Source organism: Loxodonta africana, chromosome 15 (genome assembly GCF_030014295.1).
Source record: "Loxodonta africana isolate mLoxAfr1 chromosome 15, mLoxAfr1.hap2, whole genome shotgun sequence".
Lineage (NCBI taxonomy): Eukaryota > Metazoa > Chordata > Mammalia > Proboscidea > Elephantidae > Loxodonta > Loxodonta africana.
In genome coordinates, this window is record NC_087356.1 from 3,037,122 (window position 1) to 3,055,102 (window position 17,981).

A 17,981-nucleotide genomic window follows, 5' to 3' on the forward strand; every position below is an offset into this window, starting at 1 on the left:
TATAAAGTGTTAGGTTATGGATGTTTTTTCAAATCCTAAACTACTGCTATGCATATTAAGTCAATGAAAACACGTGGGCATTAAATCAGTACACTGCTGGATCACGAGGTAAAGGGATGGTGTCATAGACTGAACTACGTCCCCCCCAAAATGTATATATTAATTGGGCTGGGCCATGACTTCCAGTATTGTGTGATTTTCCTGTATGTTGTAAATCCTGCCTCTACGATGTTAATGAGGGAGGATGGTGGCAGTTGTGTTAGTGAGGCAGGACTCAACCTACAGGACTGGACTGTGTCTTGAGGCAATCTCTTGAGATATAAAAGAAGTGAGCAGAGAGACAGGGGGACCTCATACCACCAAGAAAGCAGTGCCAGGAGCAGAGCGTGTCCTTTGGGGTCCCTGCATCTGAGAAGCTCCTTGACCAGGGGAAGATTGAGGATAAGGAACTTCCTCCAGAGCAGAGAGCACCTTCCCCTGGAGCCGATGCCCTGAATTTGGACTTGTAACGTACTAGAGTGTGAGAAAACAAATTTCTCTTTGTTAAAGCCATCCACTTGTGGTATTTCTGTTATAGCAGCACTAGATAACTAAGACAAATGGCAGACGTTTAATGCAGTCTTGCAAAAACAGTTGAGAATATAAAACTAAGTTAACTACAGTGGAAGAAATAAACAGAAAATTCTGTTGGACTTAAAGAAAATGGACAACATATAGGGTCAGGGGTGAGACGTGCTAGAGACACAAAGACAAACAGTATGGTTTGTAGGGGAGGTGTCTTAGGCTGGGTTCTCTAGAGAAGTAAAACATATATATATATATTTATATCAAGGAAATGGCTCACATGGTTGTAGAGGCTGAAACGTCCCAAGTCTGTGTATCAGGATAGAGGCTTCTCTCAATTCATGTAGCTGCAGGGGCTGGCAAGCCCAAGATTGGCAGGTCGGAGAGCGGGGCTGCTGCTCTCAGGCTGTGAAGATCAACGAATCCCAAAATCTGCAGATAAGCTGACAGCTCAACTCCCAGGGGCTGGAGGTCAGATGAACAGGAGGTGGCGCAGGATCCAGAATGAGCAAAAGAGCCAAAACGTCTGCTTATATTTGGATGCAGGCCACACCCTCAAGGAAAATCCCTTTCAACTGACTGGCTACTCACAGCAGATTCAGTCATGGGAGTGATCACACATAAGCACTGAGAATTATGACCCAGCCAAGGTGACACACAATCTTAACCACTGCAGGAGGTAAGACATCAAAACAAACAATTGTGGGCAGGCCAATGACAAGTGCGCTGACAGCAGTGAGTAGAGGATGCCATGTGTAAGAAAAAACATGACTCCATTTGTTTTTTTATTGTACTTTAGATGAAGGTTTACAGAGCAAACTGGCTTCTCATTAAACAATACACAGATTGTCTTGTGACATTGGCTGCCAACCCCAGGACATGTCAACGCTCTCCACTTCTTGACCTTAGGTTTCCCGTTACCAGCTTTCCTGTCCTCTCTTGCCTTCTCATCCTTGTGCCCATTTAATCTCGTTTTGTTTTATGGGCCTGTCATGGATTGAATTATGTCCCCCCAAAAATGTATCAACTTGGTTAGGCCATGATTCTGAGTATCGTGTGGTTGTCCTCCATTTTGTGATTGTAATTTTATGTTGAGAGGATTAAGGTGGGATTGTAACACCACTCTTACTCAGGTCACCTCCCTGATCCAAGGTAAAGGGGGTTTCCCTGGGGTGTGGCTTGCAAAGAGTTGGGGACCTCGTACCACCAAGAAAGTAGCACCAGGAGCATAGCACGCCCTTTGGACCCAGGGTCCCTGCGCCTGAGAAGCTCCTTGACCAGGGGAAGGTTGAAGACAAGGACATTCTTCCAGAGCCGACAAAGAGAAAAAGCCTTCTTCTGGATCTGACGCCCTGAAACTGGACTTTTAGCCTTCTCTACTGTGAGGAAATAAATTTCTCTTTGTTAAAGCCATCCATTTGTGGTATTTCTGTTACAGGAGCACTAGATGACTAAGACAGGGCCTGTCTAATCTTTGGCTGAAGGATGAACCTCAGGAGTAACTTTATTACTGAGCTAAAAGGATGTCTGGGGGGCCATACTCTCCGGGTTTCTCCAGTCTCTGTCAGGCCACTAAGTCTGGTCTTTTTTTTGAGTTAGAATTTTATTCTACAGTTTCCTCCAGCTCTGTCCGGGACCCTCTACTATGATCCCTGTTAGAGCAGTGACTCCATTTTTGATGTCTGACAGCTGGTGAATTTCAGGCCTCACAATGCCCCTTTGCCTTATGCCCCACATCTGGGCAAGCCAATGAGAAAGGCTGCAGTCTCTCTTCCAGCTTGAGTGAGAAGTCCAAACCATGCAAACTACCCTGGCCCCACCCTCCAGCCACAATAAAAGCAAACTCCTTTCTCCGATTTCTCAAACTGCTTTTGGACCTTTGTGGGAGCAGCCCTGCAATCCCCGCAAAGTCTCATCATGAGTCATAGTACTTTCACATCCTCTTTTTTCATGCGTGGTGTCATTAGTTTCAACAGTGGAACTAAATTTTGGGTGGGGGACCACGTCTGTGGCTGGGGTACGTACAGAGAAGGCAGTTTCTACCTCTGCTGGGCTGGTGGGGAAGGCTGGCTTTACAGCGGGGGCTAAAGTCTAAACTACTGGAAGGCAACGAGGTTCCATAGGTCAAGGAGGCTGTAGCAGACACAGATGGAATACCTTCCCATCTCATGGCTCCTCTTTCTCTGGGTGCAACCTTGATTCAAAAAGGGACGGCCGTGGGAAGACACATGTAATACCAAATCCCCTGTTTGTCTGACAGGTAGACCAGACACCTGACCAAGGCCAGGCTCATCATTTGTTCTACTCTAATATTTTTCAAACTAAAACTAGAGGAACTAAGGCCGTTCCTCCCTGATGGAAGGTGACTTAACCTGTGGCCTCAAAATTACAAGCAGTGATAAGATGGCTGGGATGAACACTCTACTATTTGATCCGACTGGGTCACACATACAAGACACACAGACTGGCAACTGGAAGCTGTTATTATTATTTATAGGAGGTAAACAGCACACAAGAACAGATGACTGATAGAAAGCAAACAGTAAACAACAGGAACAGATTCGAGGTGAACCGGTCCCTTCCACTCCTACGAGTACCCCACTTAGCGTCATAGGGAAGGAATCCACTTACGTCTAAAAGGGGACCTGCTCACCCTTCCCAAGTTACCCATGTCCATTTCTACATCACCAGGAGGGCACACAGTGGACCAGGTGTCTAGTCTCTCTCTCAGCAGGTGTGTTGTCAGCTCAGGTTGGATGTAGTGTGGCTGTGTCCATTCTCTCAATCTGTCTCTCTCCGTGGCTTTCCTTTGTTTGGTCTGGACCCTGTGCTTGCTGGCCTAGCTCTCAACCAGCAGCTTTGGGACAACCCTGGGCCAGTGCCAGGGCAGGCTGGCATTATGACAGCTCTCTAGGCAAAGCTTGTACAGGCAACCCCTATACAGTGTATGCCTAAGGCTCTGCTCCATTGGTGACCTCCAGGCCGGAGGCACCCAGGTCTGCTGGCAACCTCCTACCTTAAGGTGCCCAGCTCCGTGGGCTGCCTGCCCGCCATAACCACCTGCTGGTCTCGTGGTTCCCGCTGTTCTCACTGCTGCCGCAATTTCTCCTGGTCTGTAGTGTTATCAGCTCAGGGATACAGCCCCTGACCTTATTATAGCTCTTCTAGGAGATTCTCAGCACAGAGCTCTCAGTCCAAAGGACATACTGCCCTCGAGGCTGTCATCAATCAGGAGGCCCCCAAGATCTCTGTGAGATTGGCCACTTATACAGGAACACTTGTAAACCGACCAAGCCCTTAGGCAGACTGTAAACCAACCAATCCTACTGGGTGGATGTGCAAGCCCCTTATACGGATAGTAAGCCAACCAATCCCTTGCAAGACTGCAGCCCGAACAATCATTTTGGGTGGATTACGAATGAGGGCCAGGAGGGTCACATGACAGAAAACCCAAAGCACAAGGTGACCGGATGTAATGCTGCAGGGCAGTCAGTGGACTTGTTCCTACCATGAAGGCAAAGGGCATGGGTGATGGGATGGAGTCATCAATACAGAATGCAGCAGCGATAAGAGACAAGAGTCCTGGTGTTTGATATCGTGAGTTCTGTTGTCCCTGGGTCCCAGCTGCACCTCTGGCCTTTCTGCAGACATGCTGCGGTCCTCAGCATTCCTTCCAAAATAGCCTCATTTTTGCCTGAACTAGTTTCAGTTACATTTCTATTTTCTTAAAACCAAACCTGTTGCTACTGAGTTGATTCCGACTCAAAGCGACCCTATAGGACAGAATAGAACTGTTCCATAGGGTTTCCAAGGAGCAACTGGTGGATTTGAACTACTGACCTTTTGATAAGCCGCCGATGATCTTAGCCACTGTGCCACCAGGGCTCCAAACAACTAGAATACTTACCAAAACAAAAGGATTAAAGGCACTCTGTGTTGTTGTTGTTAGGAGCCGTCGAGTCGGTTCCGACTCATAGCAACCCTATGGACAACAGAGCTAAACACTGCCTGGTCCTGAGCCATCCTCACAGTCGTTGTTATGCTTGAGCTCATTGTTGCAGCCACTGTGTCAATCCACCGCGTTGAGGGTCTTCTTCTTTCCCACTGACCCTGTACTTTGCCAAGCATGATGTCCTTCTCCAGAGACTCATCCCTCCTGACAACATGTCCAAAGTATGTAAGATGCAGTCTCACCATCCTTGCTTCTAAGGAGCATTCTGGTTGTACTTCTTCCAAGACAGATCTGTTCGCTCTTTTTGCAGTCCATAGTATCTTCAATATTTTTCGCCAAAACCACAATTTGAAGGTGTCAATTCTTCTTCAGTCTCTCTTATTAATTGTCCAGCTTTCGCATGCATATGATGCGACTGAAAATACCATGGCTTGGGTCAGGCGTACCTTAGTCTTCAAGGTGACATCTTTGCTCTTCAACACTTTGAAGAGGTCCTTTGCAGCAGATTTACCCAATGCAATGAGTCTTTTGATTTCTTGACTGCTGCTGCCATGGCTGTGGATTGTGGATCCAAGTAAAATGAAATCCTTGACAACTTCAATCTTTTCTCTGTTTATCATGATGTTGCTTATTGGTGCAGCTTTGAGAATTTTTGTTTTCTTTATGTTGAGGTGTAATCCATTCTGAAGGCTGTGGTCTTTGATCTTCATTAGTAAGTGCTTCAAGTCCTCTTCACTTTCAGCAAGCAAGGTTGTGTCATCTGCATAAGGCAGGTTGTTAATGAGTCTTCCTCCAATCCTGAATGCCCCGTTTTTCTTCATATAGTCCAGCTTCTCGGATTATTTGCTCAGCACACAGATTGAATAGGTATGGTGAAAGAATACAACGCTGACACACACCTTTCCTGACTTTAAACCAATCAGTATCCCCTTGTTCTGTCTAAACAACTGCCTCTTGATTTATGTAAAGGTTCCTCATGAGCACAATTAAGTGTTCTGGAATTCCCATTCTTTGCAATGTTTGGGTTTTTTTTTTTGCTTTGTCCTCAGGCTAGCACCCCTCATTGATTTCAAGATTGTTGCCATAGTTACCCAATGCACCACATGCAGACCAGACAACATCCAGGATAGAAGGGGGTTGTTTTTTTCCTGTGTCTCTTTTTGGAGTGGAAAAAAAAAAAAAAAAAATCCTTTCCGAGAAATTTCCCAGCAGACCTGCCCTGACATTACTGGCTAGAGTTGGGTCACACTTAACCCTGCACTGATCACAAACAAGAATGGGATTATCACACGTGATTCAGATTAATCAGGGTTTACTGCTGAGCTGGGAACAGAGTCATCTTCCCTAAGGACTAGATAACCAACCAAACAAAAAAACCCAGAGGTTGTAGTAACAAAAAAGGAGGTGGTGGTAACGATATTGAATAAGTAACTAACAGGTATGAAGAATGGTCATTCTGTTAATGAAAAACCAAATCTGTTGCCGTCGACTCAATTTCAACTCATAGTGACCCTACAGGACAGAACAGAATAAGCTGCGAACTCTGATCGAAGGAGATTGCCACATCTTTCTCCCCTGGCATGACTGGTGGGTTCAAACTGCCAAGCTTTCAGTTAGCAGCCAAGTGCTTAACCATTGTGCCACCAGGGCTCCTTTTTCACTAAATACAATCATTTAAAAGGGGCAAGGATTTTTGGAGTCAGAAAAGTAGTCAATGCAGGACACAATTTCAATCAACTAACAAGTTTTGTTTCTCAAAGTGAAAAAAAGAAGATACATGTAAAACATTTCTTATTTCCTTTAGCAACCTATTACTTCCTGAACCCACTACAATGTACCCTCTGCAGTGGAAATGTACAACTTCACTTTCTTTGTCCTAAAATTACTTTTAAGTTTCATGAAAAGAAAGTTAACTCTAAAATTGCTAAGATAATTCTTTCAACCACATCTCCTCTGTTTAGAGCCTTTCTTGTTTACATCCATGTGACGGCTTGGTGATGTATCAACTTGGATAAGCTGAACTTAAAGTCCCCAGAATTCTTTCTAGTACGTTTCAGGTTAGGGTGGGCCACAAATGATACTCTCTTGTGAGAGAAAGTCTGATGATGGAAGGGAGGCAGCAGCAACTTTGAAGCAAATACACATCTCCTGGTTATTCAATCAAACACTAATCTAGGTGTTGCCAGGACGGGATACTGCAGGTGTAATTAAAGCCCCGAATCAGGTGACTTTAATCAAAAGGGAGAGTATTCTAAGTGGGCCCATCTTAGTCAGCTGGCAGTCCTCCTGACAGCAGCTGGATCTACAATTGCTCTCCCTTTCCCTGAATCTTTCCTGAATGCCTGCTTGTGGACAACAAACTTCAGCCTGTGTCCTCGGGGTTCCAGCCTATTTGTGATCTTCACTTTCTGACTCCCTGCCCCTGCAGACTTTGGGCTTGTGTAACTAGCCCTACAATTACATAAGCCAATTTCTCATGATAAATACACACACACACACGTGCGCACGCACACACATGATCTTCTAGTGGTTTTACTTCTCTGGTCGAACCCTAATAAACTCACATGTTCACATGTGCTCCCACCCCTACTTCCACAGCTCCACTTCCACATCTGCATTTCAGTGACAAGTTATTAATGTGACAGGGTTAAGAACTCTACATCATGATCCTTGAAATCTCAACACTGTACCTAAACCTTTTTTATACGACAGAAGTAATAGTGGTTTATTTCCTATCTGAATATTACAGTATTTGAAGCATACCACCACACAGGTCAGTTTTACTTAAATAATGCCTTATTCCCAACGATGATTCCATCCAGAAGTGCACAAGAGAGCCAGGCAAAATTCTCTCTGCATTCTCATCCCCAAAGTCCATGATTTTTATAACATGATCTCCTGAAAAGACTGAGTTGTTATCAATACCTCTTAATTATTGCACTAATAACCCTGCTGTGGTTCTGCAAAAACATAATTGATTATTCTAGGTTTGAGATTATAAATTATTTCAACTTAATGTGTTTATTATGGTAAAAAATGGATCACTACAACTTTGACAGCATTCAAGAAAACCACAATTACCACCTGTTGAATCAAAATAGATGCAAAAATACTGATATAATTAAAATCTGATACAACTGCAGTGAAACAAGTGCAACCATAGTAGGGGAATAAACAACTTGAGAATGTGTATCAACAACCTAAAAAATGCTCAGACCCTTGGGCTCAGTAATTTTACTCCTGGAAATCTAGCCTAATAGTTCAATCAATCAATCAGTCTGTCTATCTATCTGTAAAACAAAAAGCAAAACAAACCTCAGTCTTTATGCAGAGACATTCATTACAGCATTAGCATAAAAAAGGAAAGAAAAGGAAATGATGTACATGCCCTAGAACAGAGAAGTAATTAAATAAAAACACTGGGACACTATGGAGCATGTAAGGTTTTGTTTGGGAAAAGTTTATAGCAGAAAATATAACTGTGGTGTATTAGGCGGGAAAAAAACAAGTTATAAAATAATCAGCCTGATCATATTTGAGTAAAAACACACCACCAAATACAGATATTTAAAATAAAGAAACGAACAAGCCTTCTACACTTGCATTTGAAAAAGACTGTTGGTCCTCTTCCTGTTAGGAATTCTCATCTGCGGTGCTGTACATCTGCCTACCCCCTTCCTTTCAGATTATTCTCTCCTGCTAACTTCCCGGAGTGGCATTAGTTACATCATGTAAGATGCTCTCCTCATGCACCTGCTGAACTGGGTTGGAGCCAACTACTGGTGAAGGCTTTTTTCCTATGAGTGTACCTGGGATGTGAGAAGCCTGAGACTGTGAGGCAGAAAACCAGGCAGTGTGGTCTGAGGGCACAATTCTGGGGTTGAAGCAGGTATTTTCTGTAGGATTTGCTCCTGTTTGCCCTTCTGGGCTGGTGATGGTATCATTCATCTGGAGATGCATAAAAGCCTGTACTTTAGAAGCATATGCACCAAGCTATCCTTCTATAAAAAAAAATCCTTCTACAGTCACGAGAAATTTTTTAAAATATAAAAATGGAAACAAAGTGCTCGTCAGAAAAGGTAACTAATCTGTAAGTTTTATGCTGCTTCTAGAGATAAACTCCTCTAAACCAGAGACTGTAACGTGTGTAGTTTTCAAACATTAAAAGCTAATATATGTTACGCTCATAATAAATACGTACTTCCCATTTTTGAATTGCATTCAACATAAGTTGCTTTTCTGCTGAATTTAACATGTAACTTTATCACATAGATGGCATAGATAAAAAAAAAAGGGGGGGGGGGAGATAAATGCATATAAAAAAGTACCTAACGGTTTATGGGAAAATGCAGTTAGGAAAAACGAAAACTCACTGTTCACGGAAATCCAGCATCGGTGGCTCGAATCGTATGGGCCTGCAGTTACCCCGGTACAGAGAGATGCTGCCAGGAGAGGGAAAAACAGCGTCAGAAGCAGCTCTTCAAAACACACACTTCCTCAGCCTCCTCAGACGACTCAGCTTCTGTTGCGAAAAGTATCTTTAAGAAAAGTTAGGTTTCATCTTCTACTAGGAATGTGGGTTACTTTGTTTATTTGTGGAAACCAATGAATGTTGCATGTTAGAAAAAATGAAAAGAAAAAGTGGGAATGATTTTTCTCCTATTCAAGGACCTGTGAAAACAGTAAATGCTCAGGTGGACTGAACACTGAAATTTATTTGGTTGATACATATTTTAGTTCTCTTGATTTTTTTATTTCATTTTCTAATGGGTAACAGTACAACTACACATGCTTGGCAGACTATGTATATTAAAAAACCCCAAATCCACTGCCATTGGGTCAATTCTGACTCATAGTGACCCTACAGGACAGAGTAGAACTGCTCCCATAGAGTTTCCAAGGAGTGCCTGGTGGATTTGAACTGCCGACCTCTTGGTTAATAGCTATAGCACCTAACCATTACGTCACCAGGATTTCCAGACTATATGTAGAGACAAAAAAATTATGATCACAATGCAACTAGAGTGACAAAGGACTAAACAAAAACGAATTTGGGGATAGAGATTTCCAGGACCTGAAATATCTATTTAATCTGAGAGTTTGGAACACACTGGTCCATGATGTCTTGGCCTAAACATTTAAGTATGATTTCTAACTACCTCATCTGTTATTAGAAGCTCTCACTAAACCGATCTCTGAAGAGCGAACCTCCTAGACAGCACCTCAACCTAAGGCTGATGCGAAGTATAAATGACCCTGTCTGCATACCTACAGTCATCTGTTTATAAACTGAGAAAGTCAGAAGTTCAGCCAGTGAATTAAAATTGCAAAACAGTAGATTTTGGTATTTTTATTTTAAGAAGTAACGTTAGGGCAAAACCTGTTTTGCAAGACTACTTTATTTCCATCCCCACCCAGTCTGCAAGAACATAAGCTTATGCATGATATAGTAATTTCACCCAGGAGACATTAGACAGACAAGAACATTGAGAACATACAGGGAATTTAGCTTTAATTCAATTCTATAACGATTGAACAGTCAGAGCAGTGTAATAATTGAGCTTAAGTACAAATGTGGTTTTAGCCCCATCGGTTAAGAGTGTTCTTCTGTACTGCTTGATAACTCCTTTACGTACGCTGAACAGAGAACATGACACACACCATCATGGACTGAACTGTGTCTCTCCAAAACGTGTGTCAACTTGGCTAGGCCATGATTCCCAGAATTGTGTGATTGTCCAACATCTTGTCATCTGATGTGATTTTCCTATGTGTTGTAGATTCTCTCTCTATAGTGTTGAGGTGGGATTAGTGGCAGTTATGTTAATGAGCCAGGACTCAATCTACAAGATCAGGTTGTGTCTTAAATCATCTCTTTTGAGATATAAAAGAGAGAAGCAGGCAGAGAGATGGGGGGCCTTATGCCACCAAGAAATAAGAGCCAGGAAAATGGTGCATCCTTTGGACCCAGGGTCCCCGTGCTGAGAAGCTCCTTGACCAGGGAAGATTGATGGCAAGGACTTTTCCCCATAACTGACAAAGGGAGAAAGCCTTCCCCTGGAGCTGACACCTTGAATGCAGACTACTAGACTGTGAAAGAACCAGCTCTTGTTTGTTAAAGCCATCCACTTGTGTATTCTGTCACAGCAGCACTAGATGACTAAGACACATACACACACAGAGAGAAAACACCAAACATCAGATTATACTTTACTAAAACACAAAACTAAAGACACTGGGTCCAAGAAGGAACAATTCCTCATGAGGCAGGCACCATATGTAGCCAGAGTACGGAATCTCAAACATGATATAACAAGGACACTCTTTGGCTCCTTTAAAATGAGAGATGCCATTCAGCTCATCAGTTGCTTTAGAGCAAAACCCAAATTTATATAGAATTTTAATCCAATCAAGGAAAAAATAAAATATAATGCCTGAAATAAATGCTTGTAAGTCACTGATTTCATACATAAGAACATGGATTATGTTAGATGCTGGAGATACAAAGGGGATTAAGATATAGCTTTTTGTCCTTCCTTACAGAACTAAGAGTCTATTCCCCAAGTTGTGAATGGAAATGTCTAAAGCAGCCAGACAGGGTAAGAAAGCACATGCTCTATTCACTCAACACAACTGTACTGGATACGTACTCTGTGCTGTGGCTGGGTCTCCACAGGAGAGCAAGCAAAGTGCCTGCTCTGTGGCACTAACACGCCAGGAAGGGAGACAAACATGGAACGCACAGGTGATGGTGAGTGACAGACAGATAAATCAGACACACTGGGGGCAGGGTTACAACTGGGAAGCCTCTCTAAGAGGAGAGACACTGTAGGAGTGTAGATTTTATTCGAAGTGTAACAAAAAGTCTCGAAAGAATTTTGAGCAAGGAAGTAACATGATGCGACACATTTTAAAAGGTGAGTTCTGGCTGATATGGAAAGAACAGACTGTAAGCCGAGGGTGAAGCAGGAAGCATGGCAGTGGCCCAGACAACAGGAGACAGCAAAGGAGAGGGGAGGCAGAGACAAGAGGTCATGCCGAGGGGCTGACTTTAGACTGTGAGAGAAGGAAGAAGGGGAGTCAAGGGTGACCTAATTCCAGGACTCTGGCCGGAGAAACTATGTCCATAGTAATGATACAGCAAGAGGTGCGGGGCGGGGAGGCTTCTGAGCGGGGAGGGGAGATGTTCAGACACATTGTGTTGGACATTTTTAATGTGAGATGTCTCATCTAGATGGGGAAACCCTCGTGGCGTAGTGGTTAAGAGTCTGGCTGTTAACCAAAAGGTCAGGAGTTCAAATCCACCAGATGCTTCTTGGAAACCCCATGGGGCAGTTCCGTTCTGTCCTATAGGGGTGCTGTGAGTCAGAGTCGACTTGACGGCAGCAGGTTCGGTTTTGGTTTGTATCTAGATGGAGACGCCTAGTAGGCAGCGAGATGTACTATTTGTTGTTGGTTTCGGTTTGTATCTAGATGGAGACGCCTAGTAGGTAGGCAGCGAGATGTACTATTTGTTGTTGGTTTTGGTTTGTATCTAGATGGAGACGCCTAGTAGGCAGCGAGATGTACCATTTGTTGCTGTTCATTGCTGTTGAGTCAGCTCTGATTCAGGATGACCCCGTGTACAAGTGAATGGAACTCTGCCTAGTCCTCTTCCATCTACACGATCACTGGTGTGTCTGAGTCCACGCTGTGGTGTCTCTGTCAGTTCATCTCATTAAGGGTTTCCCTTTCCTTCACTGGTCCTCCACTATACCAAACATGATGTCTTCTGGGGATTGGTCCCTCCTGATGACACATCCAAAGCAAGCAAGTTGAAGTCTCAGACAATATTCTGTGATCCACAGGGTTTTCACTGGATGACTTCTGGAAGCAGATTGCCAAGTTTTTCTTCTTAGACTTTCTTAGTCTGCAAGCTCCACTGAAACCTATTTGAAATACCAGTGGCATACCTTCCAGCATCATAACAACATGCAAGCCACCACAGTATGGCAAACTGACAGACGGGTAGTGGGGATATACATAGTCATTATATAAAAAGGGTACTGATTTTTCAACCAATTTCACCTCATAGACAAATATGGAACACTCCACCCAACAGCAGGAAAGTACACATTCTTTTCCAATGCACATGCAACGCTCTCCAGAATAGACCACATCTTAGGCCACAAAGTAACTCTCAACAAAATCCAAAACACTGAGATAATACAAAGTATCTTCTCTGATCATAACACTATCAAAGCAGAAATTAATAACAGGAAGAGCAAGGAAAAAAAATCAAACACATGAAAACTGAGTAACACTTTGCTTAAAAACCACTGAGTAATAGAAGAAATCAAAGATGGAATAAAAAAATTCCTAGAATCAAACGTGAATGAAAACACATCATACCAAAACCTTTGGGACACAGCAAAGGCAGCGCTCAGAGGTCAATTTATAGCAATAGATGTAGGCATTAGAAAAGAAGGAATAAAATCAAAACATTAGCTACACAACTTGAACGAATAGAAAGAAAACAGCAAAAGAAGCCCACAGCCACCAGAAGAAAGGAAATAATAAATATCAGAGCAGAAATAAATGAAATAGAGAATAGAAAAACAATAGAAAGAATTAACAAAACCAAAAGTTGGTTCTTTGAAAGGATCAACAAAATCAACAAACCGCTGGACAAACTGACAAAAGAAAAACAGGAGAGAATGCAAATAACCCAAATAAGAAACAAAATGGGGGACATTACAACAGGCCCAAATGAAATAAAAAGGATCATAACAGAGTACTATGAAAAACTACACTCTAACAAATTTGAAAACCTAGAGGAAATGGACAAATTTCTAGAAACACATTACCTACCCAAACTAACACAAGATGATGTCGAAAATCTGAACAGAGCCGTAACAAGAGAAGAAACTGAAAAAGTAAACAACAAAAAAAAAACTTCTAACAACAACAACAAAAAACCCTGGCCCAGATGGCTTCACTGGAGAATTCTACCATTCGGAGGAGAGCTCACACCAGTACAACTCAAACTATTTCAGAACACAGAAAAGGGATACTGTCAAATTAAAGCCAGCATACCCCGATACCAAAACTAGCAACCAACCAAACCAAACCCATTGCTGTCAAGTATATTCTAATTTATAGTGACCCTACAGGACAGAGTAGAACTGCCCCACAGAGTTTCCAAAGAGTGTCTGGTGGATTTGAACTGCCGACCTTTTTGTTAGCAGCCAAACTCTTAACCACTATGCCACCCGGATTTCCAAGCCAGACAAAGGCACCACAAAAAAAAAAAAAGAAAATGACAGACCAGTATCTCTCATGAATATAGATGCAAAAATTCTAGCCAAGAGAATTCAGCATCATAAAAAAAAATATATATATATATATACCACAACCAAGTGGGATTCACACCAGGTATACAGGGGTGGCTCAACATTACGCAACCCACCACATAAACAAAAGAATCACATGATCATCTCAATCGACGCAGAAAAGGCATTCGACAAAGTCCAACACCCATTCCTATAAAAACTCTCTATAAAATAGATATAGAAGGGAAATAAAGGGCATCTGTAGAAAACCAACAGCCAACATCATTCTTAGTGGAGAGAGGCTGAAAACATTTCCCCTGAGAACATAAACAAGACAAGGATGCCCCTTATCACCACTCCTACTTAACACTGGGCTGGGGCATCCAAATTGGTAAGGAAGAAGTAAAATTGTCCCTGTTTGCGGGTGATATGATACTATACAGAGAAAACCCAAAAGACTCTATAAGAAAACTACTGGAACTAATAGATTCAGCAGAATAGAGGATACAAGATAAACACAGAAAAATCAGTTGGATTCCTATACACCAATAAAGAGAACGACGAAAAGGAAACCAGGAAAACGATTCCATTTGTAATAGCCTCTAAAAAAATAAAATTCTTAGGAATAAATCTAACCAGGGATGTAAAAGACTTATACAAAGAACTACAAAACACTACTGCACGAAACCAAGAGTCCTACGTAAATGGGAAAACATACCATGCTCATGGGTAGTAGACTAAACATTGTGAAAATGTCAATTCTATTCAAAGCAGTCTACAAATACAGTGCAATCTCGATCCAAATACCAACGACATTCTTTAAAGAGATGGAGAAACTAATCATTAACTTTATACAGAAAGAGAAGAGGCCCCAGTAAGTAAAGCACTATTGAAGGAGAATAAAGTAGGAGGAGTCCCACTATCTGACCTCAGAACCTACTATACAGCTATCGTAGTCAGAAGAGCCTGGTGCTGGCACAACGACAGACACATTGACCAGCGGAAAAGAGTCAAGAACCCAGATGTAAATCCATCCACCTACGGTCACTTGATCCTCGACAAGTGCCCAAAGTCTGTCAGGTGGTGAAAAGACCGTCTTTTTAACAAATGGTGCTGGCAAAACTGGATGGCCATCTGCAAAAAAAATGAAACAGAACCCATACCTCATACCATACACAAAAACTAATTTATAGTGGATGAAAGACCTAAACATAAAACCAAAAACTATAAAGCTCATCGAAGAAAAAATAGGGTCAATGCTATAGGTCCTAATACACAGCATTAAAGGGATACAAACCCTAACTTAACAATACATAAACACCAGAAGATAAGCTAGATAATTGGGATCTTCTAAAAATTAAACACTTACACTCATCAGAAGAATTTACCAAAAGAGTAAAGGGAGAACCCACAGACTGGGAAAATATTTTGGCTATGACATAATCCGACAAAAGTCTAATCTCTAAAATCTAAGGGAAAATCCAACACCTCTACAACAAAATGACAAATAACCCATTTTAAAAATGTGTAAAAGTTATGAACAGACTCTTCACCAAAGAAGACATTCAAGCAGCTAACAGACACATGAGGAATTGCTCGCGATCACGAGCCATTAGAGAAATGCAAATAAAAACCACAATGAGATACCATCTCATTCTGACACTGGCATGAATCAAAAAACAAAAGAAAATAAATGTTGGAGAGGCTGCGGGAGACTGGAGCTCTTAAGCACTGCTGGTGAGAATGTGAAACGGTACACCCGTTGTGCTAGAAATAGAAATACCGTATGATTCAGCAATCCCACCCCAGGAATATATCCTAGAGGAATGAGTCGTCACAGGAGTAGACATATGCACACCCGTTGAGCATTTTCACTGCAGCATTGTTTACAAGAGCAAAAAGATGGAAACAACCTAGATGCCCATTAACAGATGAACGGATAAACAAACTATGGTACATACACACAAGGACCATGCATCTCACAACATGGATGAATCTGGACGGCATTATGTTGAATGAAATAAGTCAGTCACAAAAGGACAAATATTTTATGAGACTAGATGAGACTACTATCATAAAACCTCATGAAAAGTTTTACAAAAAAAGAAACAATCTTTGATGGCTATGAGGGAGAGGAGAGGTGGGGAGAGAAACACTAAATAGACAATAGGTAAGTGGTAACTTTGGTGAAGGGTAAGACAGTACACAACGCTGGGGAAGTCGGCACGACTTGGCCAAGGCAAGGTCATGGAAGCTCCACAGACACATCCAAACTCCCTGAGGGACCGAATTACTGGGCTGAGGGCTGTGGGGACCATGGTCCCAGGGAACACCTAGCTCAACTGGCATAACATAGTTTATAAAGAAAATGTTCTATATTCTACTTTGGTGAGTAGCGTCTGAGGTCTTAAAAGCCTGTGAGCAGCCATCTAAGATGCTCCACCGGTCTCACCTCATCTGGAGCAAGGGAGAATGAAGAAAGCCAAAGACACAAGGGAAAGATTAGACCAAAAGACTAATGGACCACAACTACCACAGCCTCCACCAAACTGAGTCCAACACAACTAGACGGTGTCCGGCCACCACCACCAACTGCCCTGACAGGGATCACGATAGAGGGTCCCAGAGAGAACTGAAGAAAAATTCAGAACAAAATTCAGACTCACCAAAAGAAAAAAAAAAGACCAGGCTTACAGATCTGACGGAGACTGGAGAAACCCCGAGAATATGGCCCCCGTACACCCTTTTTAACTCAGTACTGAAGTTACTTCTGAGGTTCACCTTTCAGCCAAAGATTAGACAGACCCATAATGCAAAACAAGAATAAATGGGCACACCAGGACAGAGCAAGGACGAGAAGGCAGGAGGGGACAGGAAACTTGGTAATGGGAAACCCAGGGTTGAGAAGGGGAGAATGTTGACATGCTGTGGGGGTGGCAACCAATGTCACAAAACAGTACATGTATTGTTTAATGGGAAGCTAGTTTACTCTGTAAACCCTCAGCTAAAGTACAATAAAAAAAAAAAAAAGTTACTGATTTTTATTTACTGATCTTATAGCCAGTCACCTTGGTGAGTTTAATTCTAATAGTTTGTCTATAGATTTTCTTGGATTTTCCGGTGTCAGCGTATAGGCTGCCAGTATGAGCACTATCTATGCCTATAGACAAATCATTTGCAAGTAACAATTCTGTCTTCCATTCAAATCCTTATACCTCATTTTTCTTTTTATGCCTGAGGCTAAGACCTTAGAAGTGGCGTCCTGCAATTGTTATTGTGATATTTACAGGAGCCCTGGTGGTGCAGTGGCTGAGAGCTACAACTGCTAATCAAAAGGTCGGCAGTTTGGCTCCTTGAAAACCCTACCGGGCAGTTCTACCCTGTCCTATAGGGTTGCTATGAGTCAGAATCGACTAGAAGGTAACGGGTCTGGTTTTTTTAAAATGGTAATTCCACATGCTAAACTGTCCTCCACACAGTCCCACCTGTAATGAATGAGGGTTTCAGTTTCTGTACACTTCCCCAACACATGTTTTCTGTTTTTTCTGATAACAGTCAATCCCAGTGGATGTGAAAATTCCTCGGTGGCGCTAAGCTCAACTACTGGAACCCACCCAGTGGCACTGTGGAAGACAGGCCTGGAAATCTGCTTCTATAAAGATTATGGCCAGAAAAGTCTATGAAGTAGTTCTATTCTGTAACACCTGGGGTTGTCATGAGTCACAGCTGACCTGACAGTTTTGAGTGGGCAAAAAGTAGTGCCTTATTGTGATTCCAATTTGTATTTCCCTAGTGACTAATGGGGCAGTTCTACCCTGTCCTATAGGGTTGCTATGAGTTGGAATCAACTCAATGGCACTGGGTTTTTTGGGTTCTGGGAGTGACTAATGATGTTGAGCATCTTTTCATGTGCTTATTGGCCATTTGTATATTTTCTACTAGGTTTGGTTAAAGTGCTTGGCTGCTAACCGAAAGACTGGCGGTTTGAACCCACCAGCCGCTCTGCGGGAGAAAGAGGTGGCAGTCTGTTTCTGCAGATTTACACCCTTGGAAACCCCGGGGGCAGCTCTACTCTGTCCTATAGTGTTGCTAAGAGTAGGAATTGACTAGAGAGCAGTGGGTTTTGGCTTTGGCTAGGTTTTTTTTTTGTACAG

The 17,981-nt window shown here is 42.5% G+C and overlaps 1 protein-coding gene across 4 annotated transcripts in view; it reads right to left on the reverse strand.

Moving 5' to 3' along the window:
- TMEM131 (transmembrane protein 131) overlaps positions 1-17,981 on the reverse strand; it is a 228,518-nt gene that overhangs the window by 105,188 nt on the left and 105,349 nt on the right. For 3 of the 4 annotated variants that reach the window (XM_064268429.1, XM_064268427.1, XM_064268428.1), the window contains exon 4: positions 8,890-8,958. In XM_064268429.1, the coding sequence (XP_064124499.1) occupies positions 8,890-8,958 (69 nt within the window). Of the gene's footprint in view, positions 1-844; positions 8,818-8,889; positions 8,959-17,981 lie in introns of those variants that run through there. The other variant, XM_064268430.1, reaches the window with a different exon arrangement.